General features: G+C 37.8%; 1 protein-coding gene across 1 annotated transcript in view; it reads left to right on the top strand.

Moving 5' to 3' along the window:
* Nucleotides 1–15,800, top strand: part of Dscam4 (Down syndrome cell adhesion molecule 4) — a 250,674-nt gene that overhangs the window by 49,696 nt on the left and 185,178 nt on the right. The window contains exon 2 of the mRNA XM_072304740.1: nt 6,600–6,648. Within this exon, the coding sequence (XP_072160841.1) occupies nt 6,612–6,648 (37 nt within the window). The 5' untranslated portion in view covers nt 6,600–6,611. The remainder of the gene's footprint in view (nt 1–6,599; nt 6,649–15,800) is intronic.

Here is a 15,800-nt window from a genome sequence, read left to right on the forward strand (position 1 = left end):
TGACAACATCGCCAGACCCAGATTTTTTTCGATGAGGAGAAACAGTTAAACAGGCACCGATGGAAACCTATCTTTTGATTAAGGAGTTGAATTTAATTAATTAATTAATAATAATGGAAGTTGAGGATCCTTCCTGGAATTTAAACTACGAGAAGAAAGACGATGATAAAACTAGGAAGGTCCGCAGGAGCATTCTCTCTGATCACTTTGTTCTCCGCTGAAACAAAACTCCACAGAATCCAGGAATAAAGTTATCGGACATCTTTATTAAAAGAGTCTCAAAAGTTTCCCGTAAAAATTAAGAGCTCAAGAGGATCGAGTGCTATGCCGCCGCGCTTTTTAAAAAACACGTATCTGCGTACTATTTTTAGTGTAGATAAGCGGTTCTAAATTAGCGAGGTGGAATTTAAGGTTAGATTGAGGCCACTCGAACTTTTCAATTAAGCGCAGCGTTGCAATTTAACGGGTAAAATCTGATAAATCTGCGTTATTTTTATGATAGAATTTCTGCAATAATGGCAATACTGTAGATGTGAGTTGATCGGAACTTTCAGAGCGACTAAGCACTTCGTTGCTCATCTCTTACCGAACTAAGATGGGTCAGGATGTACACTTATGTGGGGGTATTAGCTTGAAGTTTCCGAAAGTTAAGGAATCAGGTGTTAGTAAAGTCTGTCGATAAGAAACTTTATGTTTGAGATCTCTACATCGAGAAGGGGTTTTCTTCGGTGTTGAAGTACTACTCCCGTAAAGTAACACTAAGCAGAGCTTATAACTGAACGCATTAGCAAGATAGTCATTGTAATGTGGCCTGAAAAATACCAGTGGAGTCCTCATATAAGGTTGTGACCTTTGTTTTAGGTGTGATCTTGTTTCTGCCCAGAGGAATTAAATTTTAGAGACTCTGCGCTTATATCTCTCTCATAAAAAAGTTATCTTCAGAGGTCATCGCTCACATTCACTCAACAATAACCCAAAAGTTGAGTAGTTTTCTTAGCAAACAAGACATAATAGGGCAATCGTTTTATGCAAACTGTTAGATTTTGAAATTCTATGGTTTCTAAATTTTGCTGTTTCTAGTTTCTGTTTTGAGAACAACAGCGAGAAATAAAGCTCTCTCAATGAAATTAGGTTTTTGGTTCATCTTGTAATTTTTGTAAAATATTCACAAAAGCATGAAGATGTCGCGAAAGTTATTAAAATCTACTCCAATACTCATAAGAGGTTCGAAGATTTTGTAATTGGTTGACGCAAGCACAAGAAATCTAATCACAGCATTTTTCGATCAATTAAGAAAGGACAATGAAAACCGCCCTAAGTGTGTAACATTCAAGCAGTTCGTCATCTTCCGGCCAACGTATCCCAAACGCCGTGTAATTTTTAAAAATTTCCGCCGATTTTTTATTTTTTTATAGAGAAATTTTCAACGAAGCTGTCCAAAATTTTCAATGCCTTTTCTTTGCGCTGCTGATAAAATTCAATGGACTTTTCAAACAGATCCAATCACTAATTTCGCTGTAAAAAAAATAGGAAATTTGTAAACGTTGCATTACGCTTGTGATGCTTGGACCGGAAGATGACGAGTTGTAAAATGTGCATCGCACACACCATACGTTTACGCGATTTACTCATGGTGTGGCTTCACGGCGCACACGGGCAACTATTTCAACTCTAGAGAGTTTTTTAGTATCGTTTCTAATTGAAGGCGCTCCTACAACCGATGACTTCTCTGTTAATTCGGAGGAATGAATGGTTGAGCAAGGCCTGTAATAATGTGGCACTAATCTCATTATCTTGCCATTGGGCGATGGGGCGGTGGCTTTACGAAACACAGCTGAAAAATTTGCCAGAACTGCAGTTGCCGAATTTAGAAACATCTTACTTCAAAAGCAGAATATAACATGATTAAAAATGATATTAAGAGTTTTAAGATGTCTCATGGATATTAGTGAGCGTCTAGCATTCAAAACTGAATATCGATTTGTTTAAATTTAAATCGGTGTTATCGCTGAACTGAGTTTGATTTTCCACTTTTAGGCCTCTTTTGCCTGATCTCAATGTAAGTTGTGAGCGAAAAATGACTCACCCTGCACTTTCGCCGTCTTGAATTGATAGCCTTGGTGGAGGACAAGGCGCATAAGTGAAGTTTTTACTATTTGAAAGCCTTGGAGGACAAGGCGCATAAGTGAAGTTTTTACTATTTGAAGAAATACGTGTTTGAAGTTTCAAAATTACATGAGGCCTTATGATGGAAAATAAGTTTCAACTCACTTTATGATACTTTAAAATTGGATTAAATTTGTGGACTTATTACAGAATGTATTTCAACACCAGTTTCAGTTGAAATCACTAATAACTCAATTTTTTCCAAAACTGCACTAATGCGCCTTGTCCTTCAAGCTCCTTCATTAAAAGGGCCAGCCCATGCAAACGGAGCTCATTTCATTTGATTTCACATTTGAAGGGCTTGGAGGACAAGGTGCATGAGTGCAGTTTTTGCTAATTTTTAAAATACGATTTAAAGTTTCAAAATTACATGGAGTCTTATGGTAGAAGGAAGTTTAAACTTTTAAAACTTTGGAAAAATCATGAGAATCTATACCTAAATAATTTTACTCAAGTCTCATTTGGTTATTATTTTTGATTTTCATTATATGTATTCAGATGATTAGTTTTAATTTTACGCATAGATTCGTAGTTTAATTATACTAGGGGCTTATGGGGCTGCTTCGCAGCCCCTTATTTTTCCTGTACACTTTTCACTTTCACATGTTTTTTTTTTTTTTTTTATTTATTTTCATTTAATTTTCTGTTTTGTCTTTGAATCGGGTCTAATTATTTCTTTGAGAGAATAAATGCAACAAATGTTTTCAAAAATTGTAATTTTATTTAGTAAACTTTAAACTAAAATTTTGTTTTAATCTTCATACAATAGAAAATCCTCTCTCTGCTGCTTTTGAAATGTAATTTTTCAATTTTTTTGTCGTTTGTTAATTGTCAGTGGTGTTTTTTTGGTGTTTAGACTCTCCGCCCCGTTTCCCATTCCACAATTGCGCTACTTAATAATTTTTCTTTTTTCTTACCCCGTTGCCCTTTGAGTCTTTAATTTTTGCTGTTCTTTTTTTCATGGTTCCATGGTTTCATGGTCCGGAATGCAGCTGCATTCCGGATGCGTTAAGGGGTGGGAAGGAGGGAGGGACGGACTGAGAAACTGAAAAAAGTACGTTACGTAACGGTAAATATTAAATAAACTTACCTATATATGGATCCTTGAACTTTAAAGCAATAAGGTCCATCACCCGGAATATAAATTCGATTTGCAGAGAAAGAGGCAAAAGCAACAGCACTATTATAATTTCTGATATGCTTTATGAAATTTGGAGAATATAAAAATAATGATTTCAAATCGGTATTTGTCCGAATACTCGGTAAAGAAATTAAGCCATTTTGGCAGCAGTTATTAAAATGACCATTGGACATTTCACCCTGAAAATGGCGAGCATCACAATGATGACAAATTATATTCATTGAACCGACTGAAAATTTGGTAACAAAATTTTCATCAAAGTTCTGATCATCAATTTTATACTTCCGAAATGAAGAAATGAAACTTTGATTTTCTATACTAATAACAGAGTTAAGTTCTTGCTTCACTAAACGAACATGCGAAGAATTCTGGAAAACGCGACCACGTTTTGGAGGACGACCGCCTCGGTCATTGAAAATTTCACTCATAACAACTGTTAAATTTAAAATTAAAATTAGTAAAAATTATTATTATTTTAACAAAATCATAACTGAAAAGTTCAATTTTTAAATTTAAAAAAATAAATCAGAAGAAAAAGGATAAAATGAAAATGGAAATTAATAATAAACATATTTATACACATTGAAAAGAAACAGCGTGAAAAGTTAAATGAGAAAAAAAACTTGGAGGTTATTGCCTTAATGAGGAAAAATTGGCAATAGGAAAAAGATGGAACCAATCATGAAAAACCGTAAAAAAAAAAAAAAAAAAAACGCGGGAAAAGAAAAATGTAAGTTGATGGCAGTTGAGTGTTGGAAGTAACCTCACTTAATGATGATTGTTGAATGAAAACAGCTGATAAAAAGACAGCAAACAGTAAAGTAAGATGCGTAGCAACAAAACTTTTCCGAAAAACAAAAAACAAAAAACCCCCACTTCCCCTCATCCAATTTATGAGTTTTTAGGGATTTAAAAATCAGGGACGAATCCCAGAAAATAATTTATAGTTTTCCCGAAGCATTGAGAACAACACCTTTCAAATGAACCAACGCCCCTCGCAATTAGTACAGTGGTTGATTCACAATTTCATTCTATTTTTCAAATTAAATATTAAGATAAGGTATTTCATACACCTTTGGCTAGTGTTCTTTTGGTTTAGTTTAAAATTTTTGTTGATGCTTTAAAGTTGGATTTAATATGCGACTTTTTTACAGAATATTCCTTCGAACTAATTTCAGTTGAGTTCATGAATATCTCCATTTTTTCAAAAACTGCACTTAAGCGCCTCGTCTTCCAAGCCGTTCATTCCTCCTTGTTCACCGGAAAAAAAAAGGTGCTGTAGTAACATCCTGGATGTTAAAAAAATGTGCGACAACTCTTGGATGTTGTTATTACCACTCCGGCTGTTAAAGTAACATCCTAGGATGTTGCTTTTATATCCTATCATGCTACGTTACATGGAAAAAATTAAATGTTGATTTAGCATTTATACTGTTAAAAAGATGTCCGACAAGTTTCAAATGCTGATTTTATATTTTAACAAATGCTAACGTAACTACGCCCACTGCAAAACGTACAAATTAAAATGTTATGTTAGCATTTTTGTATTGTAAAATCAGCATTTGAAACTTGTCGGACATCTTTTTAACAGTATAAATGCTAAATCAACATTTAATTTTTTTCCGTGTAACTGCCATAGTGTTAATAGCAACATCCATGAGTTGTCGCGCATTTTTTTAACAACCTTAACATCCGTGACGTTACCACAGCATCTTTTTTTTCGGTGTTTTTGTATAATTAAACCCGCAGAAACAACGGCAACAAAGGCTGCGTCTGTGCGACGTTTAGCGTTTGGCGTCTATTTAGCTGGCTCTGAGCTGAGCCGCTCTTCTCTACTTCTGCCTTTGCTTTTGCCGTTACCTCCGCGCCTTGGCGCACCGATCATAACGCCCGTAATCCCGGATCACATTAAACAATTTAAGCTCCTCCGTCCTCGCCGACCGGGCTTAAAAACTGCCCCCCTCCTCTCCCCTCGCTCTGCCCCCGACTCCTTTCACCTTCTCTACGTGGAGCCCCCCCTCCCTCCCCCCTGCCCCCTCTCCTCCAACACCATACTTCATGCTCCTTCGAATCTCTTCCTCCGCGATGTGCCCGTCACACGCACAGCTCACTTTTACGCCCATAGAGTACATAGAGTCGTAATGTAAATGGGAGAGCTGGCGCCATGTTCTGCTCGACGAGTTCCGAGCCCGGTGTGCGCCGAGTTCGGGTCACTTTTTCGATACATTTTCGATCCAAAATGGCGGGCGGTGTGGAATACATGGTGATTCCTATCTCCTTCGTTGTTGTTGTTGTTGTCATCGGATGGCCGGGTACCCGTGTATCGCAAACAATCGATTATGTATCGAAAAAGTGACCCGGCGTCACACAGGAGTCTCGGAATTCGGGACATGGAAAATGCTTAAAAGTGGCGCCAGCTCTCCCAATTACATTACGACTCTATGTACTCTATGTTTACGCCTTAGTCTAGATTCTCTTTGATTTTCCTTTTTCCTAGATTTTCTCTACCTCCTCCTGTTCTAGTTGGCTCTTAACCATCCGATCTTTATCGTCTTTCCCCCTTTTTCTTCTTCCTGTCCTCTAAATTGTACGTTCTACCCTCCAACTTTGTTCTTTTTTGGGAGAAATTTACCTATTTCGCGACAAAACCTGTGTTTAGATGGCCTGTTTATTTCAAAAGTTGATAAGAGACCTCTATGAAATAAAAATAAATTACTACTACTACCTTTTCTATTCTCTTTTCTTTAATTATAGCTCGTTTTTTTCTCTTCTTTTTCCACTACTACCTTATTTTTACTTTAGTTTCTCCTCCTCTCCTCCTCTTTTCTTCATTCTTCTCTTTTTCCCTCAAAATAAATGAATAATATTATGACTTTTACCTTTCTTGTCTTCTCTTCTCCTCTTCTCTCTCTTTCTCCTTTCACAAGTTTTTATCTTAACAATCTTTACTCGTCAACTTTCTATCGTGCTTCTCTATTTCCTTAATTTCTCATTTTCCTAATCTCTTTTCCTCGTCATTTCATACGTATTCTTTCTTTGACTCTTTCTCTGCATCCTCTCATCCAGTTCCTTTTCCCCACATTTCTTTACCTCTCTTTTTCCTTGTCGTTCATGTGCTTTCTCTCTTATTTTTTTTAATTTCTTCTCTTTTCTGTCCTTTATAACCGATTCCTTTTCATCTCCTCTTTCGTAATTGTTTCTGTCTTAAATTCGATGACCAAATTCTAAAGTGGATTTCTACTACATACATTCAACTGATTCTCTAATTGTTTCTCGTTTTTTTTTTTTACAGAATGTCTGAGTCATGAACATTTGCTTGGCCGTACTGCTCCTGCCGGCAGGTAAGATTAATGTCTAGCACATTTATTTACTTTTACTTAGTTCACTTCATCTTCCTAATTTTAAGTAATATTTCATTCAGTCGTCCAGAATGCATTTTTCTTTGTCTCTTTCTTCCCTTCTAAAATAAATTATAGGATATTTATAGAATATTCTCAAGATTCTCTTTATACCTATTAAAAATTTGTAAAAATAGAATACAGATTCATAATTGGACTGCATTTTGAAATTTGGAACTATCAATACTGCCTCTTCTGGAAAAACACTTACGTTCATAGGAAAACTATTGGCACATACATTGTGTTTAAACCGTGCCAGAATTTATAGTTCCAAATTGCGAAATGTAGTCCAATTGTTATGCTGTACACTTACTGCAGACTTGTCAATTTCAGAGCCCCTTCAATTAGTGGACAATACTTCCCCCACTCCTTAGCGTTAAAATAGTCGCATTCAGAATTTTAACCAATAACGCGTTAGAAAAAAAGATGCTTTCCCCCCAAATATGTTCTCTAACTTTACCTCCATTGCATTTCATACAATTTCGCAAGCATTCTAGTAGGTAAACTTTAAAATGCAAACTTCTCTCTTTTGAATGTTCAAATTTTGAACCTCACAACATTACACGCCGAATGGAGAGTTCTCTAAATTCGATACTGAGTCGGCATTCCTTCGGATGAGCGAAAATAGACACAAGCTCCGCAATGTTGCCGTCTGGTGCCACGAACACCGATTTCTCCCCAATTCGCAATGCACAGAATGGGGCCTCGCAAGAAATCCGGCAACATTGGTCCCGGAGATCCGCGCCGAATATTCGGAGCAATCAATACGCGAAAATGTAATTCTCTCGGGGAAGAAAACCCAGCGGATAAGCTAACGCCAGCCTAACGCAACTCGCTAAAGTAGCCCCCCCCCCCCCCCCCCAGCAGCACACGCCGCACTGTAGGACAAGCCTTTAAGGGTTGAGTTCGAGTGTGCGAAATGAAGTTTAAAACTGAAACTGCAAATTTAGATTGTTTCGTAACATTTTAAATTTTAAGGGGTTTCAACGAAAGGGAATTTCACATGGAAGCCTATCGACAGTGAAACTACCAGACCACGTATATTGGTTTGCGACGTTGTAAGTTTCTTATCATACTTCATTTTTAAATGGAAAGCTGCTCAACGTCAATACCTGAGAACTTCCGTGTTGTTTCCTTTTAATGCGAAGGAAATCCGGTGAAAATTTCAAGGGCAGAAATTGATTTGTGCTCCCTTCGAAAAATTAAAATGAGAGCGGAGATTTGTCAACACCGCAAACAAGAAACGTGGTGTGGTAGTTTCACCCTCTCTGTACAATGACTACATTTGAATCAGTGAGTTCAAAAACACACCAACTCAGGTTTTTTTCGATTTTCACTTTTTTACGGTTTAGTAACACTTATGGATAGAAGCATCTGCACGCAAAAGGAGATTTCGAAATTCCAATCAAAAGTGCTCGAAACAGCGACGGGCAACGGGAAAAGTCGAAGTATTTCGTGGAAATACTTCGGTCACTACTTTTTGGCCATTTCAAAGGAAATAGGTAACCATCCGATTTTGCGCGGTGTTCTTTTTTCGATTCAGTATACCTTGTACCAACAAGTTATATAAATATTCAAGCGTTATTCAGGTAGAAAAATATAAATTTTTCAGGACAGACTATGAAAATTAAGTATCTGAAAGTCGGTGAGAACGAAAACGCACCAACTCGGAAATTTTTGAACGCTGAACTCTCTGTCTCCAAACATGGTGTATCAATTTCAACTTGGTGCTTTACAAAGTCACTAAGCACTTGTCCTCTGGCACCAAAAAGGTTTTTCTTAAACTAACTTCTTCGCCCGCTGCGCAGTTTTAGGTGTTTCCTGAACAATTTTTTTCCGAGTTGGTGTGTTTTCGAACTCACTGATTCATTTGTATTGACGAAGATGTAATCTTTTCAAGTTTTCACATAATGCCCGAGTGCCAGTAACTATTGAACTAGTGTTGCAATTGAATGCAACGGAATGGGCCTGTTGCAAACTTTTGCTAGAGCAAAAATAAGAGTTGTTTCTTATAGATAATGCCTCAAAAATCACGATGAGCGCATCGGCAAAGTCTGAAATGCACTCATAACTTCACAATCTGCGTAAGAAATTTGCGTTTTTTTAAGCTTCCCGCTTCAAAAACGATACTACGGCATAGGTGAACATTTTGTTAGAGGAGTCGCTCCATCGTCGGCGATATTCATCATGGCCGACGCTTGCACGCAGTTCCGCGCGTAATTCAAGGAGAGTTCAAGGTCAATCAATTCGGGCGTGGAAAATATGAACGTTAACACACCGATTGTTATCTGGTCTAATCCAGTTCAGGTGTTATCTCGTCCCATCAAACGTGTTTTGGCGGATTGGCGTCGGCTATGATGATTATTGCCGACGATGGAACGACTCCTCTTACAAAATGTTCACCTGTGCCGTAGTATCGTTTTTGAAGCGGGAAGCTCAAAAAACCGCAAATTTCTTACGCAGTTTGTGAAGTTATGAGTGCATTTCAGACTTTGCCGATGCGCTCATCGTGATTTTTGAGGCATTATCTATAAGAAACAACTCTTAGTTTTGCTCTAGCAAAAGTTTGCAACAGGCCCATTGCAATTTTTGACCATAATATTCCAATATTTTTACATTATCTTGTCGATAAAGGCCGAAAGTAATAAATCAATAAAATGAGTTCCGTGTGTCCGAACAGTGAGCGATTTGCAATGCAAAAAAACAATCGCAACTTATTTCAATGTTTTTCCGTAAAATTGAAATGATTCGTCAAGAGCCCCTTCAATTTGTGAGGAGTACGGAGTAATCCTATTGATTAAAACAGGTGTTCCTCATAGGTCAGGAGGATTTTTCAGATCAATGGAGATAAGATAAAACTTACAGATCCACGGTATCATTGTCGGATGCCGTCTAACATAGACGTTGGACTAACTTAGTCTGTTTCTTAACTCCTCCAACCATCACAACCAACCGCTTCCACGAATAGAATTGTCCTCCTTTCCCTCTATTTTTCATGTCCATAGTTTCGCCTATTAATTTCAATGATCATCCCGCTTGCTGTTGATTATGAAAGAGATTCTGAAGATATTTCATTATTTTCCTCGTTGGCCTGTAACAGCCATCAATTTCAACCAAAAGGATCGCTCCATTTTTCTTTCCTCCTCTTTGTCTATCGCGTTGTCTACCAACTCCAATGATCAGCCCGCTGTGCCACTTGAGCTGAGTGTCCGACCTCTCTTGACAACTCACTCCACCTTGCGCCGCACAATGGATCAAGCCAATAGGAGAGATCGTACAAAATTTGGAAACTTCAAACGCTTATAACTCCGTTTATACACAACTTTGAGGTTCTATGAGTGGTTCCATTTAGAGTACCTTTATAGACAGAGTATGGCCATTTCTGTTCCGGTTTTTCATTGGTCGCGTGAAAATAGGCTGACACGATGTTCTTAGGGCCGTACATAAACAAAGAAGATGGCTGTTATCAGCAAGCAAGATTGAGGTTATGCACATCTTACATCCTCCTGTGATAAAGGTGAAAGGCGATTTAACAATGTTTTCATGTATTTTTCGTGTGCTATTCGTAGATATGCTAGTTTAAATTGTTACTGCCGCATAATTGAGATTTTTGTGAAATTTAGCTTCTTATCGATGTTAAGGTGAGCCGCCATTTTGTTTGTTTATTTACGGCCCTAAGAGCATCATGAAGCCTAAAAACTCGTTGACCAATCAAAAAGCGGAACAGTTTTCCTGTAGTAAAAAGATACGAATGGCCATACTCTGTCTATAAAGGTACTCTAGTTCCATTGGGTTTCCTCATGGCATGGACCACTAGATAAGGTACGAATTTCAGCATTCTGATACATGTTTCTTAACCAAAATTTCACGTAAAACACGATGCGCATAACGAAAATGACTGAAATTAACTCCTTACGAAGATATTAAATGATTCTTGATGCGTGAATTCAAATCACCCGCTCATGAAAACTCAATGCTCCACGTGATTCACATCGCGCGTTAAACGTTATCATGACAGTCTCTACGATATACAAATCTGGCAACCTCAATCTTGACGCTTTGGCTTAGCTGCAGCAAATTGCTTATAGTTTGAACAACACATGGTGGAAAATGTACATTGCTCGATTGAGAAGCTCGCTGAAACCGTTGTAGTGCTCGATTTGACTCACGTAGAGCTTTGAGTTTCGTGTGAGCGGGCAGTTCAAATTCCTCGAAACCAGTGTGAAATAAAAACGTTAATATCTTCGTTAGGCGTTGGTTTAATTAATTTTCGTTGCGCGAATCGTGCTCTACGTGAAATTCTGACTAGGAAACATGTATCAAAATGCGTCAATTCGCACCTTGTCTAGTGGCCCTTTTTCTCCTTAAGGCACCCCTTAAGGTTTAAAATGTGACGAATTAAACGTCAAAATTTGTAGTTTTAGTCGAAAATTTCATGTCCGACCTCTGTAATCGACTCGATCCACTGTGCGCCGCGTCGTATTAAATGCCATCGCCCGAGTCGGGCTGTAAATTCTGGCCGGGCTAGCCGGGTACTAACAAGGGACTTGGTTGCTTTTTTAAGGGGATGTTGTGAAGCGCCCTTATACGCGCTGTCCCCGGGAATTTAATATCTCCGAGAACCCTGGTGTTCCACGGTGTATAAGTTATGGCGCTGCTTGCGAGATGAGAGGGGCCGTAACTACCCCACTCTTGAGTCGCGTCGCGCTGGAAACAACGATAATCAAATGGACAGTGTTACGCCGAAAGGAACAAGCTTTTTGAAGGTGAAATTCCGGGCGCACGTACCTCGGATTGCGGCGTTGTCGACTTTCTGTCATAGTTGATTTTCCCCCAAGAAAAACTTGTCATTGTCGTTTTTTTGAAAATGACCAAACTTATTGTTCTTTTTATTGTTTCTCCGAGAACCCTGGTGTTCCACGGTGTATAAGTTATGACGCTGCTTGCGAGATGAGAGGGGCCGTAACTACCCCACTCTTGCGTCGCGTCGCGCTGGAAACAACGATAATCAAATGGACAGTATTACGCCGAAAGGAACAAGCTTTTTGAAGGTGAAATTCCGGGCGCACGTACCTCGGTCTGCGGCGTTGTAGACTTTCTGTCATAAATAATTTTTCCCCCAAAAAGCTTATCAACGTCGTTGTTTGCACCTAAAAACAACATCCAGTCAATAATTCCCGTTGGGATGCATTGGGCGGCAATTCTTTTTAGCTGCAAAAAACGACTTTGATAAGCTTTTCTTGGGCAAAAATCTACTATGCAAGAAAATCTCATGAGAATTCTCATCGCGTCAACCTCTCATTTAAGTTACGTGGCGTTTCGTCAAACTTTATTTAACTAACTTACTAACTTAATACAGTTTAGAACAAGGCAATTTCCTCTTGACTCAGCGAAAATTTTTGTGCAGGAATTTTTAATTGGAAATCCGATTTATTCAACAGAAAATTTTTCTCCGTGTGAAAGTGACAAAAATTATTGTTCTCTGCGTAAAATTGACTGTGAAACGGATTCATTTATCGACGGCCAAAGTGCGAAACCTCGTATCTCCGTTTGCGACGTTGCAGACCTCCTGTCAAACTTTATTTTTTCGTTGGAAAACTAGTCAACAAAACTACCATGATTTTCCCTCGCTGTCAGCAGAATATGTCGTAGAATTTTCAAGTTGTGTAGTTGACTTGTTTCTCATTGAAAAAATCAAGTAGGAGCGAAGATTTTGAAAAAAACCCCATGGAGGTACGTGGTTTCGCACTTTAACCATCTATATTTCGTCATTTTCCGAGTAAGAGAATATCACTCCATTCCAAGATCACAAAGTTGACGGTTCAATTTTTTAGAATGTTGTATTAGTGCAATTTTTGTCCAAAGTTTCTCTGCTTTATGCATGAGATCTCGAGAAATATCAGTACAATTTTTAGTGAGAAATTCCAAAGATTTTTCTGATAAAAATGCAATTTTTGAGAAACAATTTGGCAACATTGAAATGACGTTACTTTCTTTCGTGGGGGAATGACGTTTTAAGAGCCACTTTCTATTCCCTCGAGAAAAAGAGAAAAATCGTCGTCTCCCAGACGAAAGAACGTAACTCCATTCCAAGGTTGCAACATTTATTCAAACAATTTAAATTTTAACAAGAATTTATCTGTGCAATTTTTGTCAAAATTTTGTCTGATTTTCGCATGAGATCAGAAAGAAAATCAGTGACATTTTCAGTTAAAAGCAGGCAAAATTCTCCAGGTAAAAATGTAAATTGCGAGGCGAAATTTGATTACCTTGAAATGTACTTAAGTTCTTTTGTGAAAGAAACGACTCATTAGGCAAAGCGGAATGTAGTTAGGCTGATACTATTCAAGCCGTTCCTGTTATAGAGATTTCATCGTGGTCAACGAACGGAACATAGAAATTCGCAAGGGAAATGAGAAGAGGTGGCCATGAATTAATGAACATCAGTAATACTAAGGATTAACACTCAGTCGTCAGAGTGACAACACTTCTAACTGCAAAAACTTATGTTTTGTCACGTTTTGATAAACCAACGACAGTTGGTTCGCGTTAAGCAGAGAGGAACCAAGCCACGTCAGCTTTTGCCAAATTTCATTGGGCAACTCAATTTTTTACATGGAAACGGTTGTCCGGATTTCCTGCAAATCCCTGTAAATTTTCTGCAAAGAATGAAGCAAATTCTGTAAAATGTTCATAAAATCTGCGCAAACGTTCATTTGTAAAAAATTGAATTGCCCAATTAAATTTGGCAATACCTGATTTGGCTCGGTTTCTTTACGGGTTTCCCTCTTTTCATCAGGGTGTCTACAAGTCCAAAATTTCCAGAATGTCCTGAAATAGTACTGATTTTCTTAGGGAGGGCCGGAGGAACTAAAAAAAGTGCGGAAATTCCGCCAAAAGGTCCGGAAATTTTCTAAATGTTTTGTCATTTTATCGCAATTTCAAATTTTTGAAATGTTTCTAATTTCTTCAAATGGAGGTACTGAAAAAGTACGGATTTTTTCTGTTGGAGGAGCACTGGAAAAAAAAACCATATTGGATCTAGAGTCCAGACTCTTGAAAACATCGACAAGAAAAAGGACTCTTGCTTCAATCAGATTTAAGCTTAAATCAAAAGAAAATCCACTCAGATTAAGAGGCTTGGTTCTTGATTTAAGCTTAAATCTGATTGAATCAAGAGTATTTTCTCTTGTCGATGTTTTTAAGAACCTGGACTCTTGATCCAATGTGTTTTTTTTTCCAGTGAGGTACTGAATTTCTTGAGAGTGTACTGAAAAAGTTCTGTAAAGGTACTTATTTTTGACCAGCCTATTTTAGTAGACACCCTGTATCATTTTTTTGTTACTTTTTCGCGCTTTATTGAACGTTTGTATGCCAAAAGGAACTATATCTCACGCAAACCCTGTGCACTTAGTTCCTTTTATCATAAATACGTCCTATTCTGACATAGTTGTGGAAACTTTGAGCCCGAAGCGAGGAGTTCTCCGAACTTAGCGTGAGATCGTTATCACCGACACAAGCCCTACAAACTCCATAATTCATCTTTCCTACCTTCACAGGATATGAAAAACTTAGCTCAAAAATTTACCGTACAAATGCTTTCTAAGAATTTCGGCGTTGAATTACATTCCAGTCTATTTATCTCCTTGGAGCGCTTCCAGAGATTGTCGTGATGGCAGCAATTAAAATTCAAAGAAAATATTTTCCGTTGAAGAGTTAATTTTGAATTCTTTGAGAATTCCAAGGTAATTCCTCGGATCGCGATTAATAATATGAATTGTTCCAGGCCCTTGCAGTATCTCAAGGATCTTAAAGAAAATCTTAAATCTCAGAATAAAGGAAAATTATCGAGAGAAAAAAACGATACCCTGAATGAAGGATTTGAGACGATTCTCGTCTACATAGTGACTTGTATTTTTAATTGGAGCTTGCGATGAGATCGGGCTCCTGGAAAAACAAAAAATGAGTGAATTGCATTTTTGAAGTAGAATTAAACCCAGTTTTCTTGTTGACCGGTGGAGGGGGGGGGGGGGGGGGTTGTCCCTTCTTTAATTTAGCAGCTTGCAGTTAGCTCCTTTGTCCGAATTGATTTCATCGATAAGAGTTAGTTCTTTTTTTGCATTTATTTGGATCTATTAACCTTAAAAAAAGGTGATGAAGTTATTAAAAATTCGAAAAAATGACGATTTTCACAGCAGAAGCTTGCACGGCCAGATGCAAATATGAATGAAGCTCCTTCAATGTATTAAAATTAAATTCTGAAACTAAAACTTTCTTTGAAGAATAAAAGGGCATATTTTTCGTTTTTCAAAAAACTTGATCTCATTCTATCCAACTCGATCCACGCCACCAACTACTTAAAAACGGCGGAGCACGCACTCATCACCTCTTTGAGCGCAACGGAAATCAAAACGCCTTCAACTTTTCGGTATGCAACACGCGCATCCGCCGAACACGAATAGTTGCATCCAGGCGTTGTGTATTGAGAGATTGAGAATTTTAACGAATGTCAGATAATTGTAAGTAGCTGGTAAGGACTTTTGAGTTATTTTCATGAGACGGAGATTCAAGAGGGTCAATTGAAGTACCTCAGAGAAAAAGTGTTATCGTAGGTCCTGCATCATTTGAATTACATCATGCCAAAACGATCATAATTTTAAAAAAATTAAGCGCAACCAAAAAGTGTTTCTCCGCAATTGTTTTTCGGTAGATCAATTTTTTTTATTTAATACAAATACAAGTATGTGACTTTTATATGACTATACGTTGTTTCTCTCTAAAAAAATCGTAACTAAAAATCAATGTTGCCATTTTCTCCTCAAAAATTACATATTTAATAGGAGAATTTTGGCCATTTCTAACTGAAAATTTCACGGACTTTTCCTCTGAGCTCACTCAAATATCAGGAAAATTTCGAACAAAACTCGCACGGGCACAGTTACGTGAAAAATCCAATGCCCTCAGTCAATTTTGCAACGTTGGAATTGAGTTACGTTCTTTCATCCAGAAAACGACAAATAGACTGCATAATCTATTCCATTGTTCTTACAGTGTCGTTACTCGAACATTGCAGCTTGGACTGTAAATAGCTTGTT

Source organism: Bemisia tabaci, chromosome 9 (assembly GCF_918797505.1).
Source record: "Bemisia tabaci chromosome 9, PGI_BMITA_v3".
Classification (NCBI taxonomy): domain Eukaryota; kingdom Metazoa; phylum Arthropoda; class Insecta; order Hemiptera; family Aleyrodidae; genus Bemisia; species Bemisia tabaci.